The sequence below is a fragment of the Callithrix jacchus genome, chromosome 4 (genome assembly GCF_049354715.1).
Source record: "Callithrix jacchus isolate 240 chromosome 4, calJac240_pri, whole genome shotgun sequence".
NCBI classification, from domain to species: Eukaryota; Metazoa; Chordata; class Mammalia; order Primates; family Cebidae; genus Callithrix; species Callithrix jacchus.
The window spans coordinates 157,654,298-157,668,753 of NC_133505.1; the positions used below are offsets into that span (position 1 = coordinate 157,654,298).

Consider the following 14,456-nt stretch of genomic DNA (forward strand, 5'->3'; position numbering starts at 1 on the left):
CCGTGGTGTGTGTGGGTTCCTCCAGGTTGGGAACCAGCAGAGCTGGTAGGGGAAGGTTCCCAGGGCCAGGGTGGGGAGGGTGCCAGTGGGCACGCAGCTGCAGTGACTGGGCATGATATCAGGCTGAGTGGAGAGGAGAACCAGCTGAAAACAGAGGCGTGTGCTGAGGGACTGCAGTATTGAAATAAAGACTGGCTCAGCAGAAGTGAATGTTGGAGAGACGGAAATGTACAAATCTGCAGTTGAAGAAGGGACTTCTGGAGTCCCGCCCTAGAGATGAGGCAGTGTTGCGTGTGATCAGGTTCCGGAGGTGACTCTGATTCTGTGTTGCTGCTCTGGAGTGGAGGAAAAGGTCACTAGAGATAAAGTGTTCAAGGGAGTAGGGTGAGGGCGGTGGGTGGGTTCCTCACAGGGATGGTGAATTGGTCCAGGTTGGGGCTGGGAGGAGTGAGGTGGAGCAGACTATGGGATGATGATCATGAAAACTGAACTGGGTGGAAAATAAGAAGGGCTGAGATTTCTGAGAAAGAGGAGAGTCTGTTTTGCTGTCTGTATATTTTAACAAGCATTTGAAGCTTGTTCTCAGGGCTGCCAGCCATGATTCGGTCCTCAGGAAATGAATGTGCTAGGTGTGGACTTGGACTTGAGCGTGAGTTTTGTTTCGTCAGGGTGTTATGAGATGCGGGGGAGCTCATGCAGAGAGGGGACTTCGTTGTCTTCATGGTTAGTCATTTGGCTGCTGGCCTGATGCCTCACTCTGTCCTTCTGAGCAATGGCAGAGCATTTTGATATGCTCACCGATTGTTTACCTGTCTACTGGGAAAACTAAAATCGCTAACAAGATTCTGAAAGGCAGCTACAGACCATTACAAAACAAGGCCACCTTACACACCTGTCCTCTTTCTACCATGCTGGTGTGTGTGTCCCAGGAAATTCCTTTCGGGTATTCAGATGGTGAATATAGCGAATTGTCTGTCCCTTCAATCTAAAAACATCTTTTCAGCTACCACTTACTGAGCATATACACTGTGCTGAGTTCTTTATATCCCTACTACACCCTCACCAAAATATGTTATGAGGTAGTTCTTATTCTCCCCATTCTAGAGAAATAAAAACATAGGCTCGGAGACATTAAATAAACTGCCCAAGTTTATATAACTAGCACGTGACCAAGTCTATCTGGCTTCAAAGAGCATCTTAACCATATTGTCCCCACTGGCAATAAAAAAACACTTTTTAGGCCGGGCGCAGTGGCTCACGCCTGTAATCCCAGCACTTTGGGAGGCCGAGGTGGGTGGATCACGAGGTCAAGAGATCGAGACCATCCTGGTCAACATGGTGAAACCCCATTTCTACTAAAAATACAGAAAATTAGCTGGGCATGCTGGCGCGTGCCTGTAATCCCAGCTACTCGGGAGGCTGAGGCAGGAGAATTGCCTGAACCCAGGAGGCGGAGGTTGCGGTGAGCCGAGATCGCGCCATTGCACTCCAGCCTGGGTAACAAGAGGGAAACTCCATCTCAAAAATAAATAAAATAAATAAATAACCTTTTTTTTTTTTTTTTTTTGAGACAGGGTCTCACTCTGTCACCCAGGCTGGAGTGCAATGGTACAATTTCTGCTTACTGCAGCCTCCGCCTCCCAGGTTCAAGTGATTCTCCTGCCTCAGCCACCTGAGTAGCTGGGACTACCAGTGCACACCACCACCTGGCTAATTTTTGTATTTTTAGTGGAGACGGGGTTTTGCCATGTTGACCAGGCTGGTCTTGAACTCCTGGCCTCAAGTGATCCACTAGCCTCAGCCTCCCAAAGTCCTGGGATTGCAGGCACAAGCCACACACCCAGCCTCAAACACACTTGTTTAATATACTTTATTCACTATAATGTAATCATAATTTTCTGTTTAAGCAGAATTGCTATTAAAGTGAACTTTCCACATCTTTCCTCGAGATTGTTTATTTTCCTAAAGTTTTCAAAATGTATTTCTATCATTTCTATGAAATAAATGCATAGTGAGAAATTTGTAAACATCAAATGTATCACTAGTCTAATAATGTCAACACAGCTGTGGGAAACTCATTAGTTAGAGCCTCCCTGCTCCCTTCCTCCCTTCCTCCCTCCCTCCCTCCCTTCCTTCCTTTCTTTTTCCTTCCTTCTTTCTTTCTCTTTCCTTCCTTCCTTCTTTCTTTTCTTTTCTTTTCTTTCTATGGGTTTTGCTCTTGTCGCCAGGCTGGAGTGCAGTGTCACGATCTCTGCCCACTGCAACCTCCACCTGCCGGTTCAAGCAGTTCTCCTGCCTCAGCCTCCTGAGTAGCTGAGTTTAGAGGTGCCCACCACCACGCCTAGCTAATTTTTTTATTTTTATTTATTCATTTATTTATTTATTTTTGGTAGAGACAGGGTTTCACCATGTTGGCCTGGCTGCTCTTGAACTCCTGACCTCAGGTGATCCACCCACCTCAGCCTACCAAAGTGCTGGGATTACATCAAAGGATGAGCCAATATGCCCCGACCCCTTCCATTCTTTTAACTCAATGAGGGTCCTTGGCTGACACCTAGTGGAAATCTTGGAAACAGCACTTTTAAAAATCGTCAAGACTTGGAAAAAAAAAAAAAATTCTTGAAATCACCTTTCCAGATACCAGGGAACTTCTTGGAAATAGCTATATTGCCCATTAGTATATGTGATAAGTAAACTTAACTCTTGTCCAAATTAATTAAGAATAAAGAAGAAGGTATTTTGCGTTTTATATATTAGCACGGTTCTGTAATTGCATTTCCCAGAGACTAAGCTAATTTCAAACATTTTAATTTCACACATGTTTAATTTCAAACATTTGTGTTTGAAATTAAACTCTGAATGTACAAGAGAGATAGTTATTAGTGTTACAAAAATTGAAGCATTTGTTTTCTCTAAATTAAGGGACTGTGTTGAGGCTCCCCCCGCACCGCCGTCCCACACTTTTTATCTAAATGTGATTGCCGCTTAGCCGACATCACAGATTTTAGCAAAATAGAGTAAATTTCTTTTTTTTTTTTTTTTCTTGAGATGGAGTTTCATTCTTGTCTCCCAGGCTGGAATGCAATGGTGTGATCTCAGTTTGCTGCAACCTCTGCCTCCCAGGTTCAAGCTATTCTCCTGCCTCAGCTTCCCAAGTAGCTGGGATTGCAGGCATGCACCACCACACCTGGCTAATTTTTTGTATTTTTAGTAGAGACAGGGTTTTTCCATGTTGGTCAGGCTGGTCTCAAACTCCTGACCTCAGGTGACCTCCCAAAGTGCTAGGATTACAGGCTTGAGCCACCACGCCCGGCCTAAAATTCTTTAGAAGTTGTGTTTAGCATAGTGTTTTGTAGGAAAATTATACTAGCCTTTAAAAAATGAAAATGACATTAACGAGGCAAGAAAGGCTACAGTCCCCTAGAACAGCGATCTTCAGCCTTTTGGGCACCAGGGCTTAGTGTGGTGGAAGACAGTTTTTCCACAGACCAAGGCAGGGGCGTGGTTTGGGATGATGAAAGCACATTATATTTATTGTGCACTTTATTTCTATTAGTATATGCTAATATAGAATGAAATAGTTCTACAGCTCACCATGACGTAGAATCAGAGGGAGCCCTGAGCTTGTTTTTCTGCAACTAGAGGTCCCATCTGGGGGTGACGGGAGACAGTGACGCCCCCAGGGTGTTGTTGCTTATGTCCAGTCTGCTCTGTAATCTCGCTTTGGTTGCTGTCACTGCAGAAAACCCTGCTTCACAAAGATAGGATATTGGAAATGGAAGCAGGATTTTCAGGCTTTTGTGGCAACCTCAGAATGTCTGCCTTCACTTTAATCTGGAATAGATGGAGATTTGAAGTTGTTGCAAACATACTTTTTTTTTTTTTTTTTTTTTTTTGAGACAGTTTCACTCTGTCACCCTGGCTGGAGTACAGTGGCATGATCTCAGCTCACTGCAACCTCCGCCTCCTGGGTTCAAGCGATTCTCCTGCCTCAGCCTCCTGAGTAGCTGGGACTACAGGCAAACACCACCACACCTGGCTAATTTTTTATTTTTAGTAGAGACAGGGTTTCAACATGTTGGTCAGGCTGGTCTCAAACTCCTGACCTCAGGTGATCCGCCTGCCTTGGTCTCCCAAAGTGCTGGGATTGTAGGTGTGAGCCACTGCACCCAGCTCAAACATACTTTTAAGGGCACCAGATGCAGCTGTACAATTGAAGTACATCAACTCACTTGCCACGATGCAGCTTAAGTGCCCCTTGTCACTCACTGACGGTTTTGATATGAATCTGCAAACAACTGATTTATGGTCTCTGCGGTCAAACCTCTCTGCTGATGCTATTCTGTATTTGCAGCTGCTCCTCGGTGCTGGCTTCACTGCCTCAGCTCCACCTCAGCTCATCAGGCATTAGATTCTCATAAGGAGTGCTGCAACCTAGATCCCTCACATGCATAATTCACAGTAGGGTTCATGCTCCTATGAGAATCTAATGCTGCCACCAATCTGCCAGGAGGCGGAGCTCAGGCTGTAATGCGAGTCGTGAGGAGCGGCTGTAAATTCAGTTGAAGCTTCCCTTGCTTGCCCACCACTCACCTCCCACTGTGCAGCCCGGTTCCTAACAGGCCATGAACTGGTACCAGTCTGTGGCTCGGGGGCTGGGGACCCCTGCCCTAGGAGGGTGTGCAGAACTCACTACTTGAGCTGATCATTGAGTCCTACTGACCATTCTGAAAGAGAGGTTTCATGATCCCACTGTCCAGTTGAGGAAGCACATTCCAGGATGGGAGAGCACCTACCTAGTGAAGTGCCTGAGCTGGGATCACAGATCACATTGTCCTTCAGGGCTGTCCCACTCTGGGAGAATCTGGGGCACACAGAAGAGATGGGAGGTGCAGGGAGTTGGGGGAAACAGAGAGACTTCGCTCATGATAATCACGCATTCTGCAGGGGAAAGACAGCAGTGACAGGAAACTGCCAGCAGCCATTTTGCAATTAACTCAAGGTAGTTACAAGGCCCCCAGTGTCGTGATGAGGGCTGGTGATAAAGACACCAGGCTCCTCTCAACTGTAATCCCAGCACTTTGGGAGGCCAAGGCGAACGGATCACGAGGTCAGATCAAGACCATCCTGGCTAACACAGTGAAACCCCGTCTCTACTGAAAATACGAAAAATTAGCTGGGCATGGTGGCAGGCACCTGTAGTCCCAGCTACTCGGGAGTCTGAGGTAGGAGAATTGCTTGAACCTGGAAGGCAGAGGTTGCAGTGAGCCGAGATAGTCCACTGTACTCCAGCCTGGGTGACAGAGCGAGACTCCGTCTCAAAAGAAAAAAGGAGACCAGGCTCCATACTAGGCCCCCAGTGGCGTGGTGAGGGCTGGTGATAAAGATACCACGCTCCTCCATGTATTGAGCTTTTGGGTCAGTAGATCAGGGTTGGGTGGCGAGAATCTGCATTTTTAATAAGCTGGCCGGTGGATGCTAATGATCAGCCAGGCTTAGGAACCAGTCTCCCTCCCTTCTCTTTCACAGGGTTAGGGGTGCAGTCTTAGCTCTGGTGCCGCGATAGTATAGCAGCTATTAGCCACATGAGGGCGCTCATCTGTCTGAATTCCCTGAACTATGTGTTAATGCTTAAAAGAAATAACAAGTTTTTAAACGTATTTTAAAATCTGTTTATTCAGATGGGATAAGATCTGTGTTGAGATTTGGAGTTTAAGAATGAAAAAAAAAAGCAATTGGAATTACAGCTCCACTTTCTCTCTTTCAGGCCAAGCAAGCAATCCTTGAAATGGATGCTGTTCGTAAGTTTTATTTCCTTAACACAATTTGAAACTTCATTGTCTATTTGTATCTATCATATTTTCTATCTTAAAGTTCATGAAAATGTCAATTGTGAAAAGATAGCATCTCTCCTTTTTTTTTTCTTTTCTTTTTACAATCAAGTAGATGAAGTGAGGAAGTAGTATCTCTCTGTTCACTGTTTGAACAATTGGGTAGACAGTATCGTCCCTTCTTAGCACAGTGGCTTGTTTCTACATCGGTTCTCCCGGATCTCTCTGAGTCACTTGATGGCTCGCCACTGGGTTTCTGCATTAACCAGTAATGTCAGTTATGTCTCCATGGTCAGCTCTTTTCCCCCACCTCTAGCACCACCAAAAAACAGGGCTTCACAATGCATTTCTCACTTTGGCCAGGCGTAGTGGCTCACACCTGTAATCCCAGCACTTTGGGAGGCCAAGACAGGCAGATCACTTGAGGTCAGGAATTCAAGACCAGCCTGGCCAACATTGCAAAACCCTGTCTCTACTAAAAATACAAAAATTAGCTGGGCATGGTAGTGGCCACCTGTAATCCCAGCTACTCAGGAGGCTGAGGCAGGAGAATTGCTTGAACCCGGGAAGTGGAGGTTTCAATGAGCCAAGATCACACCACTGCAAGACTCCATCTCCCAGAGTCAGAGAACACTCTGAAAAGAGGTGAAAGAACACTGTGAAGAGAAGGCGAGGTCTTGGATGGGCATGTGTAGATCAGGAGGAAAAATGAAGGAGGCTGGGAACTGGAGAAGTTAACTATTACTGTGACTAACTCCATTCAGCAAAACAATTTGCTGAATCCCACACTCTGGGCAAGCACTCGGAAGCCAGTTCGATTCTATGAGTGTTCAGAATTATGTCAAGCCACTAACTGGTGCCACACGGATCTCTTCCAGGCCTAGGCCTGGGCCAGAGCAGCCCAGCCTGAGGCAGTGACATTATTTGCCCAGCCCTGAGTTTGAACTTGGTTGAATGTGAGCAGAGTAGGCCAGCCCATTGGGTCAGATGACCACATTATGAAACTTTCCATTGACTTTGGAAAAGCCCATTTGGTCTTTTTGATCCTCAGAATATCTCTCTGAACTTGAGATACCTTTGAAGAGCCTTCCCCCTGATTTTGTTTTTCTCTGAGACAGAGTCTCACCGAGGCTGGAGTGCAGTGGCGTGATCTCAGCTCACTATAACCTCCGCCTCCTGGACTGGAGCGGTTCTCCTGCCTTATCCTCCCCGGTAGCTGAGATTACAGGCGTGTGCCACCATGCCTGGCTAATATTTTGAATTTTTAGTAGAGATGGGGTTTCATTATGTTGGCCAGAATGGTCTCAAACTCCTGACCTTAAGTGATCCGCCTGCCTCGGCCTCCCAAAGGGCTGAGATTACAGGCATGAGCCACCACACCCGGCCCCTTCCCCCTAATTTGAGGAGTACCCGTTCATGGCTTGTTGTAAATTGTTTGCCCCTAGGCTAGGGTGCAGGTGATCATTGAATATGCATCAGTACCTTACCATTAAACCAGGGTTCCTTAACCCAAAGTCTGTATCCCTTAAATGGTACAAAGACACAAACTTGATGAAATTAAATGAAAATTTCTTTTCTGGTAAGAGAATCTAAAGCATTTGTCAGATGCTCGGAGGAATGATGTCTAGAAAAAGATTAAGAGTCACTGCTCTGGAAGACAACAATTTCTGCAGGGGCATGAAGGAACTCACTTTCTAGGAAGGATAAAGCTGATTGATAGCCTTTTTTTTTTCTTGAGATAGAATCTTACTCTGTTGGTCAGGCTGGAGTACAGTGGCATGATCTCAGCTCACTGCAACCTCTGCCTCCCAGGTTCAAGCGATTCTCCTGCCTCAGCCTCCTGAGTAGCTGGGACTACAGGGACATGCCACCATTCCCAGCTAATTTTTATGTTTTTTGTACAGACAAGGTTTCACCATGTTGGCCAGGCTGGTCTCAAACTCCTAACCTCAAGTGATCTGCTGGCCTTGGTGTCTTGCTGGGATTACAGGTGTGAGCCACCTCACCCAGCACTTTGGGATCCATTTATAGGAGTGAAAAAGGAGGGCCTGAGGTGGTGGGGATGTGAGGGAAGAGAGGGAGAGAGGGCAGTGAGCTCATAGACTCCTACAAGTCTCAGTGAAACAAAAAACCCTCAGATACATATACAGCACCACTTATGGAAGGAGGATCATATCCATGTCGGATGAAAAAGAATAAATCCATATACGCCGGGCACAGTGGCTCACACCTGTAATCCCAGCACTTTGGGAGGCCGAGGCTGGTGGATCACCTGAGGTCAGGAGTTTAAGACCAGCTGACCAACGTGGTGAAACCCCGTCTGTACTAAAAATACAAATATTAGTCAGGTATGGTGGCACATGCCTGTAGTCCCAGCCACTCGGGAGGCTGAGGCAGGAGAATCACTTGAACCTGGGAGGTGGAGTTCCTCAGTGAGCCAAGATCATGCCACTGCACTCCACAATGGGCAACAGAGTGAGATTCTGTCTCAAAAACAAACAAAAAAAACTAAAATCCATAGAAATCTACATTAGTCATAACCGTTTTCTGAGACACCCCAGACACCGCAGTCCTGCTGATGCTCATGGTCATCTTCACAGACTACCCAGGCTTCTGTTACAGTCCCGAGGGAGACACGAAAGCGTTCTGTGGCTCTAAAGAAGGTTCTGCTCCGCATCGGCTGAGAAGAAAATCGGGTAAGTAGGATATTGTCATACAACTTTAATACTAGGGGGCACTGGCAAGGAAAGTCTCTTTGGGTCTGACAAGAGGGCACGTTCTGTCTGCCTTCTGAGCTCACTGATGGTCTGAATACATTTGAGGCTGCCTTAAGATGGGACTCTCAAGCATTTGTTCTAAAACTCTTTTCTTTGTAATCCCAGCACTTTGGGAGGTTGAGGCAGGTGGATCACCTGAGGTCAGGAGTTCAAAACCAGCTTGGCCAACATGGTGAACCCCCTCTCTAGTAAATATATAAAAATTAGCCAGGTGTGGTGGCAGGTGCCTATAATCCCAGCTATTTGGGAGGCTGAGGCAGGAGAATTCCTTGAACCAGAGAGGTGGAGGTTTCAGTGACCAAGATCGTGCCACTGCACTCCAGCCTGGGCGGCAGAGTGAGACTCTGTCTCAGAACAAACAAACAAACAAAAACCTATTTCTACTTAATATTTCCCAGTGAATATCAAGCATGCCAGTCAACTAATTTTGCTTTGTACAACGTCTTACCATTGGCCTGCAGATACTTAAACCGTGTTTGCTGTTGCTAACGAAAAATCACACCCTATGAGTGACACACACAAAAGATACCCCAAGCTCAAGGTTTAATTCGTGTTTGCTGCACCAGACTCCATGAAGTGTTGACAGGTTTTGGGTTTTATTTGAAGCAGTCTTTTTTTATAACCTACTTTATGCTTTAATAGTATGCTTATAACCTACTTTAAGGTCTAGGAATGCAAGGATAAATAATCCACGTGACTCCTGCTTGCAAGGAGCTAATGGTGAGAGAGACAAAAAATGCAAATAAGGCGGCGGGGAGGGTGGCTCACACCTGTAATCCCAGCACGTTGGGAGGCTGAGGCGGGCAGATCACGAGGTCAAGAGATCGAGACCAGCCTGGCCAAAATGGTGAAGCCCTGTCTCTACTAAAAATACAAACATTAGCTGGGTGTGGTAGTGGGTGCCTGTAATCCCTGCTACTCAGAAGGCTGAGATAGGAGAATCACTTGAACCCGGGAGGCAGAGGTTGCAGTGAGCTGAGATGGCACCATTGCACTCCAGCCTTGAGGAACAAGAGCGAAACTCCGTCTAAAAAAAAAAAAAGAATATACAATTGAACATCATCAACTTGTAGGTGTTAGTGAATGCTGAGGAAGCCACTCTGCTAGTGACAGGATTGATAAAGTCAGATTTTGCTTTTCTATCATGCGACTTCTGATAACACAGTGTAACATTTATTAGAATATTTTAGCAGAGTGAGCATCTTGTTCCTATGTATCTCTGAGCCATGGGGATTTTGTTAAATTTGAAACAAAAGTTCTAGAGCTCTGTGAATCTGTCAATAGATTTGTAATCCTTTCATGAAGAAAAAGGTTTGATGTGGTTTTGCGAATGATGCTGGCTTTGTTTTGTCTCCCAGAACCTTCCTCACGATCACATAAAGTTTTGAAGACCAGTGGTAAGTCGTAAAATATATTTTCCTGTTTCATTCTTGATAGTCACTAAATCAAACCACACAAAAATAAATAGATTAATTACAGATTGACAGATTTGATTTGATTACAAAAAGATTAACGTCTATAAAACAAAAAAGGCCAGGCACAGTGGCTCACACCTGTAATCCCAGCCCTTTGGGAAGCCAAGGCAGGTGACTGTCTTGAGGCCAGGACTTTGAGACTAGCCGGGCCAACATGGTGAAACCCCATCTCTACTAAACATACAAAAATTAGCCAGGCCTGGTGGCTCATGCCTATAGTCCCAGCTACTTGAGAGGCTGAGGCAGGAGAATCACTTGAACCTGGGAAGCAGAAGTTACGGTAAACTGAGATTGCGCTATTGCACTCCAGCCTGGGCAACAGAGTGAGACTCTGTCTCAAATAATAAAAACAACAATAAAATTTAAAATGTACAGTCAGATGACATAAAATAGTTGTAATATATTTGACAGGCATAAAAACATTAATATTTCTATTGTATAAACCCCATACATCAAAAAGAAAAGACAAAGGACTCTTTAAGAAAAAAGTACAGAGAATATATTTGGGCAGTTTCATAAAACACACAAACCGCCAATAAAATTTTTAAATGGTCATCCATATTCATAATCTGAACACCCATACATTTAAATGAAATAAATATAAGGGAAAAAACTATGAGGTTAGCCAAAACAGAAAAATCATCACTCCCACTGAGTGCAGTAACTCACACCTGTAATCCCAGCACTTTGAGAGGCTGAGGTGGGCAGATCACATGAGGTCAGGAGTTCAAGACCAGCCTGGCCAACATTGTGAAACCCCACCTCTACTAAAACTACAAAAATTAGCCGGGGGTGGTGGCAGGCACCTGTGATCCCAGCTACTTGGGAGGCCGAAGCAGGAGAATCATTTGAACCTGGTAGGCAGAGGTTGCAGTGAGCCAAGATTGCACTCTTGCACTCCAACCTGGGTGACAAGAGCGAAACTCCATCTCAAAAAAAAAAAAATCGCTCCAAAATTATTGGTGGGAGTGTAAATTTTTGCAGCATTTCAGGGGCAAAATTTGGTAATGGTCATTTAAAATGTACATTTGCCCTTAACCCAACAGTTTCACCTGCACAGATGTACTTACTCACATGTGGACAGATTTATGTACAAGTTTGTTCTGTGCATTATTTGTAATAGGACACTCTATAAAAATGTCCATGCAGTAAGAAATATATTTAAAGAAATTGTAGTACATCCTTACACACAATGGAATATTCTACAGCTGTCAAAAATAAAGCAGATCCCTACCTGTTCATAAAAGTGTCTTCAAATATTTAGCAGAATATACATAGTTACATATTGCATTCTTATTTCAAAAGTGAAACAGGCCAGGCATGGTGGCTCACACCTGCAATCCCAGCACTTTGGGAGGTGGATCACTTGAGGTCAGGAGTTCGAGACCAACCTGGGCAACATGGCAAGACCCCATCTTGACTACAAGTACAAAAATTAGCCAGGCGTGGTTGATCATGCCTGTAATCCCAGCTACTGGGGAGGCTGAGACACAAGAATTGCTTGAACCTGGGAGACAGAGGCTGCAGTAAGCCAAGATTGTGCCACTGCACTCTAGTCTGGATGACAGAGCAAGACTCTGTCTCAAAGAAAAAAAAAAAGCAAAACAGTCATTGTAGTGGGAGGGGGCAGTGCAGGAGCTGGAAAGATAAACATTCAGCTGTTAACTCTTGTTACCTTGGGGTGGGATCTGTGGGGAGGGAAGGACTTCATATGCTTCTGTAATGGTGTTTAAAGACGAGACACCCATAATCAGGCTAGCTAGAAGGGTGTCTTCTGTGAGGATGTGGCTATGTCAGTTTCTCCCCACAATTCCACTTGCAGCACTCCTTAGTTGCAGGAAGGCTGCATCTTTCAGTTAAAACCAATAAAATGTGGAAAAATCAACAGAAGCAGCATCATCTCGACATGATTGTATGGCCTAGAGTGTGTGCATTTTTTCTTCAGGAAACAACATATTTTTGTTCAGAAGCTTTTGGAGCATCTTGAAGATGGTTAATTCATGGCTGTCAGGGATCCAGGAAGATGCCTAAGGCTCAGATGCATATAGTGTAGCGGGTATGCAGCTGGAAGAGCTGACAGCTATTTTCCAAACATTAGATCTATAGGGCCCCGAAGTCACATGGGCTTCAATTATTAGTAATAAGTTTCTAAGTCCTATAAAATACTAGTGCTTACTTATATAAGAAGTACACTTTCATTCTCAAACTTGAAAAAAAACCTTTTGTTTTTCAGAAACAGCACAAGACATCCGAAAGGTAAGCTCTGTCACATTTCTTACTTGGAAATGTTCATTTCAGACACCCTTCATCTGTGTCACTTCCCCATCTCTCTGATCCCCAGCCCGTATTCCAAGTGTCAACAATCATTTTACATTTTGGCAATTTGGTATTTTAAATTTTGAATTATTTACATTTGATTTAAGCGAAGACTCATCCTTAGTGACGTCTTCCCTTCCCCCACCCACATCTGAGAAGCAAGGTGATTATTTATTCATCCTCTGCCCCACATCCCACCTCAGAGGCTGTAACCGTACCTGAAGGTGTAATATCTGCCTAGCGCTAACATGAGCCTCCTCACATTGTCCTTTGCCTCCACTGGTGTAAGACCAAGGCCCCTGCCTCCTGGATATGACTCCCTCCTCCAAGCACAAGCCTTCATTCACAAGGGCTAGAGACCCCCTTCTAAGAATGTGGTTCTGTGCTGACATGAGAGGTGATGACATGTGATTGAATGAGACTTTGCCATATCAAGTTGTGATTGTTCTTCCCCTGACAAAAGCTTAGGCGAGTGAGAATAAGAACGGTATACTGTCTCGGGAGATATTATACCCAACTGTATTACCTATGAAGAACAGGTATTTTCTCCTGAGCTGAGTGGTTTGTCCAGTGTGGCTGCTGATCGGTTGGCTTAATTAACAATTCTTTGAGAAATGGTCATGGTTTCTTGTTTAATGTTGTGTATCTGGAAGAATATGGCTATGAAAATCTCTCCTGGCCAGGCACAGTGGCTCGTGCCTGTAATCCCAGAACCTTGGGAGTCCAAGGTGGGTGGATCACCTAAGGTTGGGAGTTTGAGACCAGCCTGGCCAACATGGTGAAACCTCATCTCTACTAAAAATACAAAATTTAGCTGGGTGTGGTGATGCACATCTGTATCGGCTATCCAGAAAGCTGAGGCAGGAGAATCACTTGAACCTGGGAGTTGGAGGTTGCAGTGAGCTGAGATTGCACCACTGTACTCCAGCCTGGGCAACAGAGCAAAACTCCATCTCAAAGAAAAAAAAGGAAAAGTAAATCTCTCCCTACAATCCCATTTACACCATGGAATAGCACAGAACCAAAGTGACCCTGTTGATAAATGCTGTATCTCTCCATTAAAACCAAGAAAATGTCTATAAAAATCAACATAGTCTTATCTTTTTTTTTTCTTTTGAGACTGGTCTTGCTCTGTCTCTCAGGATGGAGTACAGTGGCGCAATCTCAGCTCATTGCAACCTCTGCTTCATGGGTTCAAGCAATTCTCCTGCCTCAGCCTCCTGAGGACCCTAGTAGTTGGGACTACAGGCAGTCACCACCATGCCCAGCTAATTTTTGTATTTTTAATAGAGAGGGGGTTTCACCAAGTTGGCCAGGCCAATCTCGAACTCCTGCCCTCAGGTGATCCACCCACCTCAGCCTCCCAAAGTCCTAGGATTACAGGCATGAGCCACCATGCCCAGGCAAACATAGTCTTATCATTAACTGATTGTCATGGCTCAGGCGTGTGTATTTTTTTTTTTCAGGTAGCACATATTTTTGTTTGGAAACATTTGAAATTTGTTAATATTAATTGGGTCATTGTCCTGAAATACAGCATAAGGTTTTGATTTCATAAGTGGGGTCACTGCAGAGGGCTCCCTGCTCTTAAAAGCAGCCATAGTAGGATTGTAAAGCCAAGCCCCTCTCAGTGCTAAAAGAAGGAATCTCTCCATGAAAGAGTTCTAGAGATTGAATCAGGAGCTGCTTGGAAACTTTCTACAGCAGTGCTCAAGCCAGGTCCATATGGGTATAACCAAACCTTATAAAATCAGAAGACAAGAAAAAAAGCACCATGCTCTTTTCGTGGTAAAATTCCGTCTCCTAATAGTAATGTGCTGAAGGTATATTAAATTTAAGGAGAGCAGATTTACTGATGGTTAAAGTGTTTATAACAGCCAGGCGTGGTGGCTCATGCCTGTAATCCTAGCACTTTGGGAGGCTGAGGTGGGCAGATCACTTTGAGCTCAGGAGTTCAAGATCAGCCTGGACAACATGGCGAAACCCCCCTCCACAAAAAATACAAAAATGAGCCAGACGTGGTGGCTTGTGCCAGTGGTCCTAGCTGTCGGGGTCCA

At 44.9% G+C, this 14,456-nt stretch overlaps 1 protein-coding gene across 9 annotated transcripts in view; it reads left to right on the top strand.

Moving 5' to 3' along the window:
- The window catches only part of PLEKHG1 (pleckstrin homology and RhoGEF domain containing G1), a 249,418-nt gene that overhangs the window by 214,746 nt on the left and 20,216 nt on the right, over positions 1 to 14,456 (top strand). For all 9 annotated transcript variants that reach the window (XR_013534630.1, XR_013534632.1, XR_013534629.1 and 6 more), the window contains 4 exons: positions 5,768 to 5,801; positions 8,432 to 8,527; positions 9,967 to 10,005; positions 12,317 to 12,339. Coding sequence is in view for 5 of the 9 variants with exons in the window: in XM_035296959.3 (XP_035152850.3) it covers positions 5,768 to 5,801; positions 8,432 to 8,527; positions 9,967 to 10,005; positions 12,317 to 12,339 (192 nt within the window). In the remaining 4 variants the exon portion in view is untranslated. The remainder of the gene's footprint in view (positions 1 to 5,767; positions 5,802 to 8,431; positions 8,528 to 9,966; positions 10,006 to 12,316; positions 12,340 to 14,456) is intronic.